The sequence below is a fragment of the Synchiropus splendidus genome, chromosome 14, assembly GCF_027744825.2.
Source record: "Synchiropus splendidus isolate RoL2022-P1 chromosome 14, RoL_Sspl_1.0, whole genome shotgun sequence".
Classification (NCBI taxonomy): domain Eukaryota; kingdom Metazoa; phylum Chordata; class Actinopteri; order Syngnathiformes; family Callionymidae; genus Synchiropus; species Synchiropus splendidus.
This window is the reverse complement of record NC_071347.1, coordinates 8,389,337-8,409,419: the sequence shown is the minus strand read 5'-3', so window position 1 is coordinate 8,409,419 and position 20,083 is coordinate 8,389,337. Positions and strand designations below refer to the sequence as shown.

The 20,083-nt window shown below is 42.0% G+C and overlaps 1 protein-coding gene across 5 annotated transcripts; it reads right to left on the bottom strand.

Moving 5' to 3' along the window:
* Window positions 1–164: 164 nt before the first annotated feature.
* LOC128770804 (cyclic nucleotide-gated cation channel beta-3-like) lies at window positions 165–19,007 on the bottom strand. Of its 5 annotated transcripts, none has more exons than XM_053885679.1 (37): window positions 18,728–19,007; window positions 16,993–17,059; window positions 16,899–16,920; window positions 16,763–16,808; window positions 16,587–16,691; window positions 16,417–16,519; window positions 16,033–16,057; window positions 15,866–15,956; window positions 15,610–15,713; window positions 15,390–15,435; window positions 15,032–15,101; window positions 14,925–14,949; window positions 12,514–12,817; window positions 12,274–12,423; window positions 12,158–12,208; window positions 11,156–11,226; window positions 10,400–10,611; window positions 10,105–10,132; window positions 8,526–8,691; window positions 8,393–8,407; window positions 7,642–7,677; window positions 7,328–7,426; window positions 7,087–7,241; window positions 5,713–5,928; window positions 5,325–5,533; window positions 4,746–4,796; window positions 4,587–4,673; window positions 4,377–4,441; window positions 4,188–4,310; window positions 3,964–4,105; window positions 3,733–3,892; window positions 3,196–3,293; window positions 3,042–3,125; window positions 2,857–2,975; window positions 2,630–2,776; window positions 2,364–2,553; window positions 165–2,283 (listed from the first exon to the last, which is right to left on the bottom strand). In XM_053885679.1, exons 2-37 carry the CDS (start codon window positions 17,056–17,058, stop codon window positions 2,065–2,067), a joined length of 3,900 nt encoding a protein of 1,299 aa, XP_053741654.1. In that variant the 5' UTR covers window position 17,059; window positions 18,728–19,007; the 3' UTR covers window positions 165–2,064. The 5 variants fall into 5 exon arrangements, with proteins under 5 accessions (XP_053741654.1, XP_053741652.1, XP_053741653.1 ...); XM_053885677.1 differs by having other exon boundaries at window positions 167–2,283; window positions 15,390–15,453; window positions 18,728–19,006; XM_053885678.1 differs by having other exon boundaries at window positions 167–2,283; window positions 8,526–8,685; window positions 15,390–15,453; window positions 18,728–19,006.
* Window positions 19,008–20,083: the final 1,076 nt, after the last annotated feature.

The window sequence follows — 20,083 nt, the reverse complement described above, 5'->3', positions numbered from 1 at the left end:
AGCCAGTTCAAATTCTCTCGCGTGTCATGGGACCATGTCACCCAGCTCATGCCAGCAAAACAGCCCCACGACAGACTGTATCATGCAGCTTGTTTTTTATGTGGTGTTTGTTTCAATCTGATTATCACTATGTGTTGTTGGAAGGCAGAAAAGGTTTTTTATTTACAATGAAATATGCATTTATTTTAACATCAACTAGGGACATAAATTACATAGTTTATTTCCAAGATGTTTTATATACATCAGTTTACACACATTAAAACAGAGAGACACACATGCGCACAAGCATTAACTGATGCGCGCACACACACACACAAAAGTTTGTATTTACATCCTTGTCAGGACTTTTGGAGGTTTCTCATTGACTTAATGCTTTCCCCAAACTCTCACCCTAAACTTAACCATCCAAAACAAATGGCTAACCTTAACCAGCGCTCCTTAGGATTCTAATGACTCGGTTATTTTGTAGTCCTCATCCTCAAATTCAGGGTTCAACTTGTTAGGACCAGCAAAACCATCCTGACTCTGTCAAATGTCCTCACAAGGAGGCGTTTTTCCGAGAATTCTCTCTCTCACGCACACACGCACACACACCTACAGATTGTCTGGCAGTTTAGTTAGCTGGCATTCATTTGTGGTCGTGTCACCTCCAAAAAATATTTACAAGAAAATCCACACATCTAAACAGAAGATTATGGATACAATTCTGCACAAATAAAACAGTAAACATCTTATGTACAATGACATTAGAGGAAAAAAAATGCGTTATATTACAGAGTGTAAGCCCTAAATGTAAAAATGAAACAATGGTAATATTTGAAATGACATATAAATCAGATATACAGAAAACATCATTTAAAAACAAGGATCTGATGTTGATATAGATTGATCTGTTATTCACAACTGATGTTCGTACCTACTGCAATATAAGAAAGAATTCACATATTGTTATAGTAAAACACAACTTTATGTCATCTGCAACGCTTCAAGAGTTTAGAACTACCAGTTGAAACTAAAAATAGTTAAACCTGAAAAGGAAAAGTGCACTTCAACATCGACAAAAACTGGTAAACATCTTTTATATGCAACAACAGCAAAAACAGACGACACAACGTTGGGTTCGGTCCATTGTGAGAGAGAGATTAAAGCAGGAGTCGGTTGTGGCATCTGAATAGAAAAATAAAGGTCATATGAGCTTAAATTCTAAAGAAGACACAAGTCAAGATGCTCCTGACACAAGGAAGAAAACTAGTAACCATCCAATGTTCTCAGTTAAAGATACAGTTAGCACTGTCACCTTCATAAACTCATCCACAAAACACCCACAACAGTTATTTTATCAACGACATAAAATCTTTGTAGAGAAAAAGAATGTCTGACAAACTGGCCGTATGATTAAGGGCTGAGATTCTGTGTATGGGCATCACACGTTCCATAGAGGCTGCAGGGAACACGCACAGTTATGGAGGACCTTTTAAATTCTTTTTAAGGTGTTCCATATTCTCCTCTGTCGTCTTCCACTCTACCTTCATCAAAGCAACCCGGTGATATTGTATTCAAATCTTCGTGTTTGTTCTGTCGTCTTTATTGACTATTCATTTCAATGTTCCGCTTTTGAGACAGTTGAGCAAACGGATGTAAATAATGGAATGAATCGACCATCAGCCGAACAGAAGATGACAGACTGGATCTCATCTGGCAGGGATTCTACTTGTTAAAATAAATCTAAATTGTAAGCAGTAGAGAAAGCCAACATAAACGTCAAAAGGCCACATTATATACATATTAATGATTTCTTTCCCCCAGGAAAAAACAGCTCTTCTTGAGTGTAAATTTGAATTTTATCCAACATGTTTCTTAACCATTGAGGTGAACGCCCCAATTCTGCTTTTACTTTGTCATATTTATAACCCAGTTAGAACTAATAAACCAGAGTCTCCACTAATCTACCTCTGTTAAAATGACTTCAGGATTGGTCCCTGTGACGAAAAGCTATTTTAAATGAATTCCTGTCGATTAGCCAACTCAATAAGTATCAGTCGCCAAACCCGTAGCTGGAGGGATTCATTCTGTTGACTTGTCTAATAAGTCATGTTTGTCATCTTTTCTTGGATCAATGTCACGTGTTTCATCGCTGTTCCATGGGGAGTTTTTGTCGAGACAGCGAGACACAGAGCGGAGTGTCGCCAAGCTCGCAGTGAGGGGTGAAGGCGTTTCCTCTTCTCTGTCAATGCCCACCATAGAAACTGGGGATGGGGGAGGTAAGGTGGAAGAGACAGATGGCTGGGGAGATGAGAGGAGAAGAAACATGGAATTGAATGATCATCATATCATCTATGAGTTAAGGAGGGCTCTTGTTATACCTGCAGTGAGATACTGGACTTTGTTGTCTTCTCTTTGATCTGAGCCATGGCTCCTTTGAGTGTAGACGACCTCTCTGAGACCTCCAGGGCTGCTCTTAGAAGTTTCGGAGTCTCCTGTCTGACAGGGGCCACGTGAACATGAGGAGGGACCTTGGGCTCCTCAGGTTTTTTCCCCTTGGCCAACATCTTCCTGTGGATGAGACGGACCATCTCAGACCTGGAAGATCATGTCTCGCACCACAATAGTATATGTTATTGAGAAGAACCTGGCTTTTTTGCGCAGCAGTTTCTTGGACTCGGGATAGTGGACCAGAATTTCATTCAGGTCTTTCTTGTCCAGGATGAAAAGATTTGCGAAGCCGTGTGCGATTACGTTCGCCGTGCGCCTGTTGCCTCCGCTGACTGAAAGCAAACTGCCAAACACAAAACAGGAAGTGAGCTGGAGCATAATCATATTCATAGCGTTTTGTCCACTGATCTACGTGTTAAAAACCTGATTTCTCCGAACACTGATCCTGCTCTGAGGGTGACAAACACCGTCTTCCCATCTGGTCCTCCGACCACTTGAACCTCCCCTGCTTTTATGATGTACATCTCTCGACCCACCTCGCCCTGGGAAGCATCGTCTCAGGTCAGAAGATCAGTTTCAAGCGCAGAGATGAGTGTAAGTGTGGGCACCTTTTTACACACGTAATCCCCAGGCAGATACACGACAGAGCGAAGGCTTTTTAACATGTCGAATATCATCTGTCTGTCGCACCCCTGCAGAGGAAGCACAATGAATGCAACGTTTGACCTCATTTGAGATACTGAACATCACATTGTTTCCCACCTGGAATAGTGGAACTTTGCTGACGATGGAGTAGTTCACGTCGATTGCAATATCCAGTCGCATCTTATCTGGCAACTGAGCGAGCAGCTCCTGCTCATCTTAGGGCAGAACATATCGACTCAAAATGACTTATCACTTATTCATCTCAAAGCTTAGTGCTTTCCATTTACAATATTAAATGACATGCAGCTTGAGTTTGTGATCAGAAAATAGTAAAAGCGTTGTGTTGATCACGCAGGAATATGAAACCAAAGGTAACAGCTTCACGGCAAACTCATCATTTCTAAGACGTTATACTGGTTTGAGTCCCTCAGGGCTGTTGATGTAGCGACGCACAGCAACGAACAACTATGTGTACAAAAACACCTTTTTTCAAGTGTATTTAAGTCTACAGACAAAAAGTCATCTGCTACTTTCATGTAAAAAAATCAAGTGCCGTCTTCATCCTGGCTTCAGTGGCTTTAGAGCAAAATAAAATTACTATTTTAGACACTCATCAACTCATATAGTGTGGTGTTTGGTGTTGTGATGATTTACCCAGCATGCCCTGTGATTGCCAGGTGTAGTTATACCAGGTCTTCACTCGGTTCTGCACATCTTTGGGAATGCGATAAGAAGACATGTACTTAATGGTGTTGTCCATGCAGGTCCGATAGTAGGTCTGACCAGCGGTCGCTGCACCCACCACATCACGCATCTGAGGCAGGAACAGCAGGTGAGGAAACCGTTCTGGTGGCCTCAGTGCCGCGGCACCATGCTCAAACTGACCTGTCCAATCATGATGGAAAAGGCGAAAACTCCAACAAAGTAGTTGATGAGTTGAAAAACAATCTCAAATAGAGTGGTGGGGTCAGGAAGTCCTCCAATGGTGATCAAGGTCTTCACCGCAAAGTAGTAACAACGAATGTAACTGGTGGGAGTCAAACAAAAGAGGCGATGACAAACAGGATGGAAAGTGAAAGTTATAGTTATAGTATTCATTTTTAACTAACCTGTTACCCTTGCCATTGTAGACCCACTTGGTGGACCCCAGCCCTTTAAAGGCAGAACCCCAGTAGTAGAGACAGGCGTTACAGTGGAGACAGTAAAGTAGATAGGTAGTTGTGCGGATCACTCTGCAATGACATTATTTTTTAGTTGTGATATCGATGCACCACTAAGTGGTTATTACATGACCTTACCTGTAGACGTAGGCTTTGGTCAGGATTGCTTCTAAGCGTTCATTAAACTCAAAGAAGGAGTTGATCTGTTGAGGGACAGGAACTTTACAATTTTAACTTTTAACTAAGTATGTTCATAAAAGTCAAGAAATATGGTAGTATTTCTGTCCAGACATGTCAGGAATAAACAACAGCTACAACTCACAGATCCAAGCAAGTGGTGGCTCTCACCTTCAGTAATCTGGGCAGACGGAGAAGAGGGTTGATTCCTGTTTTGAAGTAGAATAACTCCAGAGGAACCAGGCTGGCCAGATCAAACTGAAAACCACACACCAGACCCGTCATGACAATGAACAGTCTACCAAGAGATGTAAGTAGAGGGGAACTCACCTTGAACCTCTTGGTTTTCATATAGTTATTTCTCATTTCTGCCTTGTCAGACTGAAATGAAAAGAGAAAACTAGTCCTGAATGCATCTTTTTTTATTATTGAAATATGAATAACTTTGATTGTTAGACATTATAGTGTGGGATTTTGGAGTGATTGCCACAGTTCAGACTCGTAATACATCAGTCCACATCCTCCCTCAAACTTTGTTAGCAGGCAAGGCAGTACAAACTATTTGTTTACATAGCAGAACAGATAATGAAGTTCCTCCTGGCCCCATCAAGCTAACTGTCACCAGAACACAAAGCAAATAAGCGACCTGGGGGAGGATCAGATCCCCTTGGGCCAAGACCTTTGTTTCAGGTTGGAAAAAGGGGGGATTTCCTGGGCATGATGGGAAATAGATCCTCCTAAGTATCAATGGGTCCTGGTCATGAGCAAGGTATGGAGCGTGAGATTGGCAGATGGACTGAGCTGTGCCTTCAGTTATGACTACACAGTATGGTTCTGATTTGCATGCACGGAGAGCAAAGTTTAACTGGTGTCTTCTTGCACTTGAATGAATGTGACACAACCACTCACCACTACGTCTCCTCCACGGATAAACTGCAGACGAGGCTGGAAGACTGCAATGTCCAGTATGTAAATAAGGTCACAAAGGTAGTCAGTCAGCAACCAGTAATAGATATTGTCAGGGGTCTGATATGGGAAGGCCCATCGCACTGGGATGAACCAGGCATTCCAGTTCCACGCTAGAGTGACCAAAAACATCCACAGCACGTACATCAAATCTGCAAGGACATGGAGGGAGATCATTTTGGATTTAAGCGGCAAAAGAGAGACTGGGTTATATTTGGCACATTTTACACGTCTACTACTCATTAATATTATTCTTAATGATTATTAATATTGTTTCATCTTCTAGACGTTTATCGAGAGTCAGGCATGCAGGGATCAGCGGGATTCTCACTGGTGAAAGGGTCGATGCTGGCAGGGAAGCGGTAGCTCACACAGGCTCTAATCCATCGAGGGGGCTTCACTTTACAGCACCGTTCTAAACGGTCCTCCTCACTCACTTGGTCACCGCTTCCTGAAACTTTATCTGCAGTGGAAGGACCTGCTTGAGCCTCCTCGTCCAGCGGCTGACCATCAGCAGTCTCCTGAAAAGTGGATGCCTGAGGGGGAGCTGAGGAGAAAAGACTTTTACACTCTCAACAAGCTTTTGCAAAATGACTTCGCTGTTCATTTCTTTGATATTTCGCGTAATGTTCTTTTGTTTTTTGTCTCCCTCAACCCTACTTTGTTATCTATTCATCTTATTTGACTTGCTCCAGTTGTGATTAAAAAAAATAATTTCATTGCATTCAAGAGACTCATCAGTTTATGTGCAATGTTCCCCATCCACTTTGCTGTAGGTCCTTGAAAAAGGTGCTGCTATCCAAACATTTAGTGCATGTCTGTTTGCTCTTCCAAAAAATGTTTTACTTCCCAAGTTAAATATTAGCATAAAACACTGCAGTCTTCGTTACAAACTGTGACGTCCGAGTGACTTCCCCTTTTTAACTGTCATGTTTGTTGTTTTCACATTCTTTGTTCTCCTGAAGTTGGAGAGACTGTTGGCACAGTTAAAATTCAAACTAGTCTTTTAGAAATTGAACCCATAGGCTCCAAGAATCTTTCCTGTGCACTATTAACCTTAGTAATTATGGTAGACAGGTAGAAAGCAGTGGTACAACCTAAAACCAGACCCTAGTCATCTTATTGGAACATCTGACAAGGCTTGCGTTGTTCTCATATATTTCTTCCCATAACAGTCTGTGACAGCAGAAGCTCAGACTAGAGTTTAAGTTATAAAAGCCAAAGGTAAACACGGTCAGTTTCATATTAATGTCCTGTAATTTTGTTTGTGTTGTTTTCTGTTTGGACACAAATATGCACATTTGATTAATATGTCACAAAAAATTGAGTTAACATACAAAAAAACCCCTGTAAAGCTTATGTTAAGTTTTAATTGCAACTGCATTGTTGCTGCACCTTAGCTATTTATCACATTTTCTTCAATTAAAATGAAAACAGCATAAAAATAATGATCAATAATAGAAAATAAAGATTGTATTATTGCTTGCTATTATCTGTGTGAAGTATTAAAAACAAAAATCAGTGCCAAAATGAAGCAAAACTAACAGAGATGGTATTGCATTTTGCATGGTCAGTATTTTAACAATACTTGTGAATGAAGGTCAAAATATCTTCAACCAACACAGAAAAAAATACCAGCATAGATCGTGTACTTTACTCATATATATCATTTACAAAACAATCTGCCAGAAACGGAAGCACTCACAAGGAACGATGCTGTCTTCATCTGAGCTGTCAGGGTCTATGAGCTTCTCTTTAGCCTTTTCTGTCCGCTCCTTGAACATTCGGACCAACTCCTGCAGACGCTCATTGACCACTGCACTGGTCTGACTGGCGGAGGACGAAGGACGGTCCTTAATGCTTCGACAAAAAGGACAAAAATCATAAAATGAATATGATGAATAAATATATGGATTGTGTAAAGAAGGAACCATTCCAGCACTTACACCTCATCATTGCTGTGAAGGCTGGACTGACTGGGCCAGGCACGAACGGGAAGGCTTGTCTCATCATCATCATCTTCACTTTGAGAATGGAGCCGTCTGCTGTTCATGTATTAATAATGAAAGTTAGGGTTAGGGTTAAGAAGAAATATTTTGCTCTCATGCATGAGCTGGTGAGATGTCTGAGGGTGGTTCTGCACATAAGACTGTTGTGAGGGATGAACGTGACTGGGCTGTAACATAATGGGAAATGGGAACTTCAGCAGTCATGATGAATGTGAAATTTCTCTTATTTTAATTTAAATAAGTCATCTTACATCCTTCTCCAGACTTTCCTACGATTCAGTTCAGCACTGTGGTGGTGGGTCAGACCATATCGTTTGTTTTTTAAAAAAAGAGAAAGAAAAAACACGCTTTTGTGTGTGTCGTAAGGAGAACATCAGAGATGTGAGGCTGGAATCCACCGGTGTATGCAACACCTGCGTCATGACTATAACATCAAAGCTATGAGGCTTCACCATACACAAGCACAGACGCCATGCAAACAAATACATTGTTGAAACAATTTATTGGTCACTTCACAAGTCACAAAAACAAGAAAACTACATATCAACAGGTGTGTTCTGCAAAAAAACAAACAGAAAAGCTTGGTATCCAGCAGTTGTTGTATATATCATATATTTGCCATTTATTAAATCAATTGCTTGATCGCAGAACACACGTAAACTCTTTAGTCAACTATTTAAAAAAATGGAAACATTGAAAAACGTTCACGGACAGTAGAGGGCAGTGGAGAGCGAGAAAAGTTTTTCACTTTCTTCAGCGAGAATCATGATAAATTCATCTTTGTGCATATATATATATATACATATATATATATAATATATATATATACAAAGAAAAGTATAGTCTAAAGGACATAGAAGCGCATATGGGGTGACTACTTTGTTTTATAGGATCAAAAATGTAAAGTGCCTTTATTGTTATTAATGATTGCCTTGAAGAAAAAGAAGAAACAGGGAAAAGCGAAATAGGGAGTTGAGCATCTCAGACATGTATTGTTCTTACACTTTGTCTCCTTTACTGCAGGCGAAATCAGGGAGGAAAAAAGGTAAAAAAAAAAAAAGTTTAAAAAAAAAGACTTGAAGGAAAGATTTTTGTTCTTAAAGAACGACTTTGGAACACAGAAAGTGATGCTCACCTTTGTCGGCCTCCTGTCGGAGTCACGGGGACGGTGAGGGTTGTGAGTCTGGGTTCCTGAGGGGTGAGCACTTCCTCCTCACCACCCCTTCCTGGTCTGCCCAAATCTGAGTCAACATCCTCCACATTGACAGCAGGACGGCGGCTGATGCTGGAGCTTTCTGTAACTGGTAATAACCAAGATTTATTCAATGGAAAAGAACATTATTTTCTCGGGAGAGAGTGCTGTTTTTACTGCTAATAAAGCAGATACTCAAGAGCAGGGAATGCAAGAGAGGAAGTCGTAGTCGGATGACAACTGTTATGTGATGTAAAAGGATCCATCTGTGAATTAGGTCACTCATAAGTCAGCATAGCCGACTGAAGTGGTTTAGGCGGCTAATCCATTAAATTGTCCACAGTCACAGTCCTGGCAGGATCCACCTGTCGCACTCTGGTTAGCCTTCAAGGCAATGTAAATGTTCCACTGACCTGTGATAGATGTGATCAATTTCTTAGACAGTCTTAGATGAGAAATGGCTACTTTCTTTATGATATATCCTACTACAAATCTTTCAGCTTCCTAGGCCCCTTCAGTGTTGTGTTCATGGGCAGTAAACTTTAGGTTATTCAGTTCAGTTCACCTGTGGGTCTTACTGCTGAGACACCTGGATCGTCTTCTATGAAGAACGCTGGGTTTGAGAGACCTGAAAGCTGCTTAGGATGCTTGGACGGCGGGCTAACAATTGGCGGCAGGCGGGTATAAGACGGAACATTTGGCAGATCTAATGTGCTGCCAAGAGGGGAGGATGGGGACGGGGTTCGTGACCGGAGATGAGGATGTTGAGGGGGTGGTAGTGGAGCGTGTCGGACGAGTCTGTTGAGTTCTACGTCGTGAAGTTTATGGGATTGCTTGTGTTTTTGCTGTTGTTGTTTCTTAGGCATCTTGAGGCATAAGGCTGTTGAGGCGGTTTCGGACGTTTGCAAAGTACTCCTGAGTCCTGCCCGGCACCTGGGAGAGTTTTTGGGGGATCCCTGAGAAGCTCTGAGAAAGGCTGGATAGGCTGGGGCTGACGGCTCCCTCACGGGCAGGCAGGAACTCACTGACAGTTTGGGCAATATTCCGTGGAATCTGCGTCAGTCTGATTTGGGAAAACTCTTGTCTAAGCTCGGGTGGTAAAGAAGGTAAGCGTGAGGTAATGTCAGAAAGCTGTGTAGGTAGCCTAGGCATGGAGGGAATCTTGGGTGGGGTGATGCCGTTCTCTTTGAAGAAAGCGTTGAGGTTGCCGCAGCACTCGGAGGTGTGAGGGATGCGCATCAGGCAGCTCTTTAATGAATCACAGCTGACTGGAGCTACAGAGGAGACATGGACACAACAATATAAAAAATGATTTTAGCAAAACTACCCCTACCAGTGGCAAAAATGGTAAATGGGCTCTGCTCACTTTGGTAAATTCTAATACTGCGATTTACAGTAATATGCGATAACATATATGACGCATCATTCATTGTAGTTGTCAGTACTGAGGTCCAGCCAGGCGTCATCTAATAACTAAACAAGAGCTTCTCCCTTTCATCTTTCATGGTAGAATGGAACTCACCCCCACATTCTCCGTCAGCTTCTTCTTCCTATAATGCACAAAAAGAAAATGTAATTATCCCTGCCCCGAGTAATGTCATGGTGCTTTTAACACCATTTTCATTGTTTTACAGATCACTGGGTAAAAGCTATCAAATTCAGCTACGTAGACTTAAAAAGTGTTAAAAAGTTTTTTTTCTTAGCTGTTTTAATAGTGGAAAAAGGTTAAAACTGACAGATAATTACAACTACAGTGAGGTGGGTTAAATCATAAATGTGGTTTTATTATTTATTTATTAACATTTGGAAACACTTACTTTTTCAGCTGTGTTGTTTGTTTTGTTGCTTGCGGTGTCTTCGTCTGCCTTCTGAGGCTGTTGAGTTACAGGACCAGCTTCTGAATTATGATCTTCATGGTTCTTGGTCTCTGGCGCCTGATGTGATTCAAGCTCTCTGGTCTTCACTGGTTCAGAACTAGGGGCAGGCGAGGGAGGCTTTTCATGCAGCTGCGCAGGCTCCTCTGCAGGCTCTGATAAAGGGATAACAACGTCAAATAAAAACGTCAAAATTGTGTGTCTTTTGTCATTTTCAATGTCCAATCTGATCCATAAACCCAAATATTCTCACTATCACTGTGCGTGACATGTTGAAATATATTTTTTATTTTACAATGCCATGTAAAACAAGGTGTATAGGTTCGTACTTTGTTTTATTTGTTCAGTTATTTCAATATTTTTGCCATGTTGCACTTTTATTTATGCCGTTGAATGCTACATAACTTCAGTGGTGTGGTGTTTTCCGGTGTCTGTATTAAGCAGATCACATCCATAAACATTATTTACAAGATTTGTTTTAAGTGACAAGTAGAAGGTATCAGCTTGACATCGGATGTGAAAAAGTGGCATCCCTACTTCAAATGCCGATTTAATGAAGGTTTGGGCTTTGAATCCTGATCATTATGAAGCAATTCATTGTAAGTTATTTGAGCTTGATATTTCGTAAGTGGCTGTACAAGGCATAGTATGCTCACGTAATACAAGTGAGTTATTTTGATGTGCTGTCCTTTTGGTTACCTGGAGAGTTGCTGGTTGCCAATAGCTCTGTTTCTTGTATCTGTTCTTCCACTGCAGGACTCTCTGCCTGTCTGTAGGTAAAGAACAGGCAATTTATGTTAGCCAGAACTAAAAAAAGAATAAGAATTAAACTCAAAAACATAATGCATTTCTCAACAAGTATGCTGTACTTGTACATTTGCACGTTTGTTGTGTGCGATTAAAGAACAATAAAGCTAGCAAGGAAGCATAAACCAAACATCAATCAATAAAGAACATACATCTTAAAAACATTTTTGAGATTATGGATTTAATTACAAATAGCACAATTCCCATTGAACAATATTATGATTTTGACGGATTTATCTAACAAAGTCGGGTGAACATTTAGCTTTAGCTTTAGCATGTAACTTTTCAACACGTTAGCTTGAAGACAGCACTGATAGACGAGAATTCATCCTTTAGAACTCACTGTTTAGAACACGTCGCAACCCCACAGCAACCTCTCTCCTTGTCTTGAACTATTCAAAACACAGCTACACGCGTGTAGTGAACATAAAACAGCTGGATATAGAGGAACACCCTTCCACCGTTCTAGGTCGCCAGCAGCAGCTACAGCGGCAGGTGCAGAGGTTGCCATGGGAACGGCGATAGGCGTGTCGAAGCGCGTCCTGAGTGGCAGATCACCTGTTGCTATGGGAAGCTGCGGTTGCTAAGGCGCTGTGTTATGATGCTGAGGAAGCTCGCGGGAGTCGGACCTCTCGGCACGCGATGGATCGGTCTGACGCGCGTGTTGTTGGGCAATTAAAAGTCGTTTTTCCTCACCGTATTGAGCGGTGTTAAATCAATTTCATACTTATATATAACATTAATTCGCTTAACCACCGCCGCCACCGCACAATTATTATTATTATTATTAGTAGTAGTAGTAGTATTATTGTTGTTGTTGTTGTTGTTATTATTATGTGTATTTGCATTAGGGACAAATCTTTTCACAGAATGAGCACATTCACTCTCACTTACTCTGTGGTAATGCAAGCCTCCATTTCACTTTCTTCTGGTGGCATTGGCAGCCTGAGTAGTAGAAGACGAAGTGTCAAATAAAGTGGCACCACACTCATATTGGTCCTCTCTCGTACTCAGCATCAGGCTCCTCCAGCAGCTCCTGACTCCCCAGTGAAAGCTTGATGGACTGGGCTTCGCTCACTATCTGCCTGACCGCCATCTCAGCAGTGTGCCTGGCCACCTCCTCGGCCACACGGGTCATTTCCAGTCGCTCCTGGACCAGACTGTGAACACACACACATCCGTCACGGACCTATCCACATATCTGAGGATGGCAGCAGAATTTCATCTTCTTGCTTGTCACCGTTCCTCACCGTTCCTCCATCGAGGCCAAGGCAACACTCTCCGCCTCCTGCTTGATGCTGTTGATAAACGGTGTCCAGCGGCCGGTCTGAGTCTCAGCATCCTCCACAGATGTTTTGGTTACACTCTCCACGCTCTGATTCTTCACTCTATCACAACTCTTCTGCTGAGCAGGGCGTGAATTGGACTCTAGCTGTCGGGGTGCTGTGGTCACCGGTGGCTTGTGTGAAGACGACACTCCTGCAGCTTTACTTGGAGCTTCATTGTCTGACTCCACGTCCTCTAGCACCATGTCAGGTTGGAGTCGGGTGGAAACTACGAGAAGAACATCAAGGTCGTGGTCTAGGTCATTAATATGACTGGTGCTATTGGCTCCATCGTGACATGACTTTATGGTTTAATGGTGGATTGAATTCAGGCCATGTACAGATTATTTTAATAACCTCCTTGTGGAGATGGTTCGTCTTCCATGAGGTTTGACACGGTGGCTGGGAAGTGCAAAACACATTTACAAAATTTTGAAACAAATTTACAAACTCTTGGAACACATTTACAAATTGCGAAAGATATTTACAAACTTCTTTAGCATTTTTTCCTCAGTTTATAAATGTGTTTTCAGAGTTTGTAAATTTGTTTTCAGGGTGTGTAAAGGTGTTTTTAGAGTTTGTAAATGTGCTCTCAGAGTTAACAAATTTGTTTTCAGAGTTTGTAAATTTGTGTTCAGGATTTTTCAAAATTTGTTTTCAGAGTTTGTAAATGTTTCCAGAGTATGCAAATGTCATATATATATATAGGAATGAAACATTTTTGCCTCTTATAACTGATCTGATAACCTGATAAGCTGAGCAGGAAGTGTCATGATGCATTCAGTCCCAGCTCGATGGGCGGACGGCTCTTCTATCAGATACTTTGTGATTCCCTTCTCAGACAACAATGAAGTTATGAACTTTGAACTGAGAATGAGCAATAAGTCTTGTAATCCCTCAGATTTGACTTGAATAAAAAGTCATTTGGATTCGCAGAGACATTGGAAGAGGAATTTTTTTTTCAATTTCTTGTGGCGTTTCTAGCCACCTTATCAACTTATCTTTTTTGGTTCCAACTCAATACAGCTGCTGGTGGTCTTCATGTTTAAGTTATCCAATGCTAAATAGCAATGTGGGTCACTTGCTGGGTCTCTGTTTTTTTAAATTACATTAATTCCTCTCCACCCGACCACAGCAGAAACATATCTGCAGCCATTTTGGGGGGAAATCCTTGGACTCCAGCCTCATCAAGACCTCACAAGGCTCACAAGGGGCTACCCCAGCTACAGAAGGCAGACGGCCTGGGACGACCAAGACTCCCATCCAGCTGGAATTTACAGTCATCAATGAACTTGTTTTTGGAACATCTAGACAACTATAGTCATGTGGGAAGGAACCCAGATCCCCCTGAACTCAGTGTGGCCTGAATCCTAGCACTGGAACTCGCGGAACACGCACCAAATTTCAGCCCCAAAGAGTCTTAGATGACACTTTCCATACGAGTGAATCTTTATTAAAGCGGTCACAGTAACACATGACTTTCAAATGTCATCACAGCATACCATCACAACAGAAGCCACATTTCACATTTCAATTGGGAACATGTCAAGTGGGTCAGAGTAGATATGTCCCTGCATGACATCTGCCTTTCTTACAGCTTAAATAAAGATGTGCATTTCTCAAAAAAAAAAAGTTGGAGACATCTCTAACTCATTGAAAATAGCTGCCATTAAAACAACGTCCACATAGTTGCCTGTTGACTAGTTTTGTATTCAAGTGATCAACCGTGGTACCAGATCTAAATCTGTTTTACTGCGCTGGTTCTTTGTGAAATAATACACACTAACACACAACAATCCTCCCTGCATGTTTCCATCAATTCAATCTAGAGAAATTTCAGATGAATGGCAACTGCTAGATGATTCTGTATTAAAACAGAAAATGTGCAAATAGAGATCCAAAGATACAGTTGTAAAGCTAAAGGTTCCATACATTCATAGTGAACTGCACGAGTACAGTTTGGTGCGTCGGATATGTCTATGTTCTACAGCTGCATAGTGCCTGTACTGAGCTGCACTTGTCTGTCTGAGAGTCGGAGCGCCCCCCAGTCGTCTCCTCCTGCTGTTCAAGGGGCTCGCAGCGCCTTCCCCGCTGAAACAGAAGGAGAAGAGGTTCTGAGTTAGGCTCCGACTGTCCCACCATAACACCGCTTCAACAACTAGGGGGCAAAAACAAGACAGAACCTGAAGCAACTAATAAGAGCAGAACCATCATAACATCCTGTCTATCATTGTTCCCAGTGAGAATATCTACTCTAGAGCCACTTGACTGTGAAATGTGACTTTGCATAATGAAGGGTTTTGTGTGAAAGGAGTGAGGTGGAACTGTGAGCTCACCTTTCTGTAGCACTTCAGTTGTACTCTGAAAGGAGAATATCAACAAGAAAGCTCTGAGCCAATAGCCGCACACATGAAATGAGACAGCATGCAATCCCCAAACTTACCTCCGGATTGTTTTTTGGAGGCGGTTGAGGCAACTTCAGTCCGAGTCCTGTCACAAACCAGCCAACCGTGCTGTGGAGAATCACAGAGAGGACAAAGAGACACAGCACGACATGAGTATTTGTGCTTCCTCAACATACAGATGCATCACACAGCCTTGTGGACCATCATGCTTCTTAAATTCAATCCAGATTCAACAACATAAATATGAACTAGAATCACATTTGGACTCAAATGGTTTTAACTTCCATTGATCACTGTTAACACACATGAATCAAGCTATATGGTTGTGACTGCGTGGCTTATCTATATACTGTAGCTCCAGCTGTTGCAGCCTATACTTCGATCGTAACAACATACCCTGGAGTGTTTCCATCAGTGTCTATTGAGATTCCACTGAGAGACTCTGGTGGTGGAGACAAAACTGCGGTGAGAGAGATTATAAGGACGTGAGCAACAGAGTTTAAACATGCTGACCAGCTTGTAGAATTTGTGGTGTGTTTCAGGGAGCTCTAAAGGTACTGTTACCATCATAAGGAAAATGCACAGTCATGAGATAAAGAAGAATGAGAGTAGGTACTTTTATCTAGTGAGGAGCGTGCGGACCGCGCTGGTCGAATGAATTCGCCGTCTGAAGGCAGCAGGACCGGTTGCGGGATCATATTTCTTATCCACGTCTTCACACTAGAAGAATGAGAACATGGGTCTAAGTGGATCTTTTGAACTAGAAAGCCATGACACCACTTGTACTACAAGTCCCAAGAGGCACTGGAATAGTTGAAGCTCTTCGATCGCCACAATGATGTGGAAAGACGTGAGATGCTAGCTGGCCTCACTTTGGCGGGAACTGAGGAGGTGGAGCTGGATTCTCATCCTCGTCCTCAGACAACATCTCCACCACTGGGATGTGTGGCAGGGGGTCATAGTCTGGACAGTCAGAGCAAATATCTCAGATTGGATTTTGAATTAAAGACTGAAGTGATATAAATAATGGGAAACTTACCAGGCATTGTCTCGATGTCATATATCTGAAACAAGCAACATAGATTGTGGTCATCTATCCTTCTTTCTGTTTCTTTCATGCAGTTTTTTGAAGTACGGAACACAATGTATATATCCGCATAGACATAGATTCTTTATGCAGACTTTTACATTGTGCTGATTCAACATTTTAGAAGTTGTTTATTTATATGTGTTTATGGTTTCTGACCTTGCGTAATGGCATGTGAATCTGTTTTATTTGCTTTGTCAGGCCTCACTTCTTAGAAGCATTGGCTTTGGGTTTGTTAGAACAGAATTTTAAAAATAAAATAATAAATATAAATATATAAAAATGAAGGGTCACTAAGAGGGTCTGTTTTTCACTTTTTATATTTTTAATCCTCACCTCCGTGTGCTCCTCGTTGTCCTTCTTCTTCTCTCTGTACTTCTCATCAGGTTGGGGTATAAAATTGTTCAGTCCCTGAGCAACCCATCCAACCACCCCGGTTCTGTCACGAAGCAAACTTGTGTGAACACCTAAACATTTTGGAGCAGGTGATGTTGACTTGTCTTCACCTCTCCTCCTCTTCTGTTGAGCCTCTGTTGACATGAGGGGAACCAGCAGGCTGAGGCAATGCACTGACAAACCCGTTGGATAACCAGCCCAGAACCCCAGACTGGCTGTGAGGGAGGAACAGTCCAGCATTACACACAGATGTATTCAACGTGCCTCACATGAGGAGAGTGTTTACCTGTCCAGTGACTCTTCCCCTCCGCTTTTCAGAGAATGACTCTTGGCTGGATTGAGAGGGAAAAAATGTAGTCATGTTGATGGACATTTCATGAGTATTTGTACATATTGAGGGCTGAGAAAAACACAGTACTCACCATTTTTACCCTTTGTCTGTCCCTAAGTGAGAAATGGTGCAGGTTATTACATGTTATTACTCAGTCCAACAAAGGTTCAGGTGTGTAAACATACAGCAGCCTCCTCTGACTCTGGGGCCTCAGGGGGTTTGGGTACCACTTTCACCACCCAGTTGAACATCCTGTGTGCACGAAGACTGAGTCAAACAAAGGTTGCTGGTAATTTAACACCATTGCCCTTCAATGGAGTGGCTCTTCAGCAGCCAAACGAATGAGGCCTGATGAAGGACCTACTTTGTCTCGGACATAATCTGATTTTACTGAGACAAGTGAACTATGATAAAATGGATAGATTAGGTTTTGAACCCGAGGACTGAAGCTGTCCAGTCATCATGTTTAAAGCTACACTGTTCACTATTGGAGTTAAGGTTTGCTGCAACAACAGCTATTAGATGAGACACACTCTCCATCTGTTTCAATCTCTCTGTACATTAGATAAAATCTTTTTATTTCATATGGAATACAGTACGATACATGCATTGTCAGTTCAGCACCTGTTGAGGGTTGCGGGGGGTTGTGCTGGGGCCAGTCTCAGTGGTCATATTTATGTGAAAACTCAAATAAATTTTAGCAAATTAATACATGAATAAGCTCTTTCTAGCCGACAGTGTTGAGCTTTCCAGTTGCCTGAAGGTTCACTAGCTGTTCATTTAAGTCTCAATTGACGTATTAGCCACTGGCCGTTTATCAGCTTGTCTGGATAATCCACCCCAGCTGGGCACAGAGCCAGGATGGTGACAAGATGGCCGACTAACTCCGTCAGCATTTGGAGGACGTCTTCTCTTATCGAGGCCAGGATACACACATTTAACACTGAAGTGTAACTATTTGAGAAAAGGCAGTCCACCGTGGGACAAACAAAGGACATCTGATTTAAATCAAATGATTATACATGTTCTGCAAATATTGTTAACCTGAGAATGAACTTCATTTTAGCCCAGGAAAATGTATTTCCACATTGAAAAGACCAAGGTTTGCTCCAGAATTATCCCTGTCTGCAACCATGTAGTGCTTGAATCCTTCTTTTAATCTCATCTTCTGCCCTTCACCAGCATGTGCCTGCAGGAGTCTGTCCCAGCAACACAGGGTGAGAGGCAGGGGAACACCCTGGACAGGTTGGCTGTCCATCGCAGGGCTCTTATACACAGACAACCACTCAAATACAAATAGATTATTTCAAACTGATGACTACTGTAATGGCAACATGGAGCAAAGACAAAGATCATCATCAGAAGGCGAAGTAAATGCATGAAGTAAATAGTAGAAACAGAGACGACTGTTTCATATTTGGCTGCTTTGTTGCAGGAGTAACACAGTGAAAGAGTACAGCATGCAGCGACAATATTGACAAAACTATTTTGAGATTATTCATCAAAAACATTTGTATGGTAGTTAAATATGGTGAGTTTCTTATTCTAAACTGCTTTTGGGCACCTTATCCTGACACTAATTTTAACCTGTCATAGATGAACTTTGGTCATAGGTGATCTGATCACTGAAAGTCAGCAGGGTTTGTTTGTAGCATAATCTCAGTTTTCTAGTTTCAGATTAAGAGGGCTAATCTTAACATTCTTCGGAGGAAACACAGGAGTCCTGATATTAGCCCTATAAAATAGCAATACGGGACAAATAAGGTTTAAGTACAACGTTCTACTCACTTAAACATTTAGATTTTTCCAAATATTTTTATCACAGATCCAAATCAACCTGTCACTAATACAGTAATATTTTTTCCATGTGAAATATTCGCTAATATTTGCCATTTAAAGTGGTAAAACGTTGTTGCTTACCTGTGACCCTACAGGTGGCTGTGCATGCCGCAGGTGCAGCGCCGCTCTGCTGGGATTTCCACAGCTACCAACAGGGACTAACAGGATTAACAAACACTCCTTGAAGGTCAAGACACACTCCTTAACAGTAAGCAATGGCCGATTAATAAATGCATCAGCAGGTTGTCGTCTCAGAGAGTGAACGTCTGTTTCATCTATTTTAGCTGTGGTTCATTTGTTCCTTGCAATTTTCTGACTGGCCAGATGGATTGAAGATTGACCTGTGACGCAGGTGGACTTGCAGAGGCAAACCTTTTGACTAAATAACAGTCAGGTCAAATTGTAGAGGTTGAAGCCAAAGCTTATTAGTCTGCGTCTGAGCTGAGCTCTAGTGATTCACATCCTCGGCATCCGGGCAAGTTCTGCAGCTAACCAGGTCATGGAGTTAAAAAACAAAAAGTCATTATTTTCATATATTCAAGTGATGCTTTTGTTATATTTGAAGCCTTGCATTTAGTTTCTTCAAATCTGAGACGTCAACTGGCGGGTGAGATGGTTACGATGGACCCGGCCATAGAGCAAGTAGTGTTGTGTTGCAGGTCAGCATCCTCCTGCAGAGAGTCACTTCATAATGACTTGTATTTCATCATATTTCACTATACATTAAACAAGTGTTTCACTCTTGATAATATGAGTTTTTCGTTGAGTTTGGAGCATGTACCAGTTAATCTCTACTCAGTATCAGAAATGACAGACGCTGTCCGGCATGCATTATGATGGGAACATGGGATGTCCCACTTGGACTGTCCTCAAATACACATGACCAACACAATCAGGCCATGAATGCTCCCATAATGCACTGCAGCAGTCGATGACCTTCTCACCGTTGCAAATAATATGAGCAAATAGTTCCATTTTTTACCGACCATTGTCAGTTTCAGGTAATTCCCTTCTGTAAATGAGAGACACTGTGTAGGAAGTGCTCACTGCCTGCATCTTCACCCATGCTGCATCCTCAGGATTAGATGGAGTTTCTACTGTTTACTGCTTAAGCCCTTTGTATAGGTGGACATGACCCAATTGCAGTCAGGGACTGACAAAAGCATGACAACAGTAGGTCGGCATTCTGAATTCAAGTGTTAGATGGGTCAGGTGTGTTGTTCTGTTCCAGACCCGCGGATCCACAGGGCAGAGAGGAGATCTCATTATCAGCTCAGCAGGAGATAAGCAGAGAGAAGAGGTCGATGAAACAGACCCTTGGCTTTAACATGGCGGCAGCATGCTGGCCACAATCCCAACTAACATCTGCATAATACGGTTCGTATGGGCCAAGCCTTGAGAAAGAAACGGCAACTGAGCCACTCTCGTTGGCAAGCA

Excerpts from the sequence above, each read along its gene's own strand:
- LOC128770804 (XM_053885677.1), bottom strand. The coding sequence starts at position 17,058 with ATGTTCAACTGGGTGGTGAAAGTGGTACCCAAACCCCCTGAGGCCCCA. Across the intron at positions 5,929-7,086 it reads TGAAGACAGCATCGTTCCTT|CTCCCCCTCAGGCATCCACT; the intron begins GTGAGTGCTTCC and ends TTTTCTCCTCAG. Across the intron at positions 2,284-2,363 it reads AGTCCAGTATCTCACTGCAG|CCATCTGTCTCTTCCACCTT; the intron begins GTATAACAAGAG and ends TCATCTCCCCAG.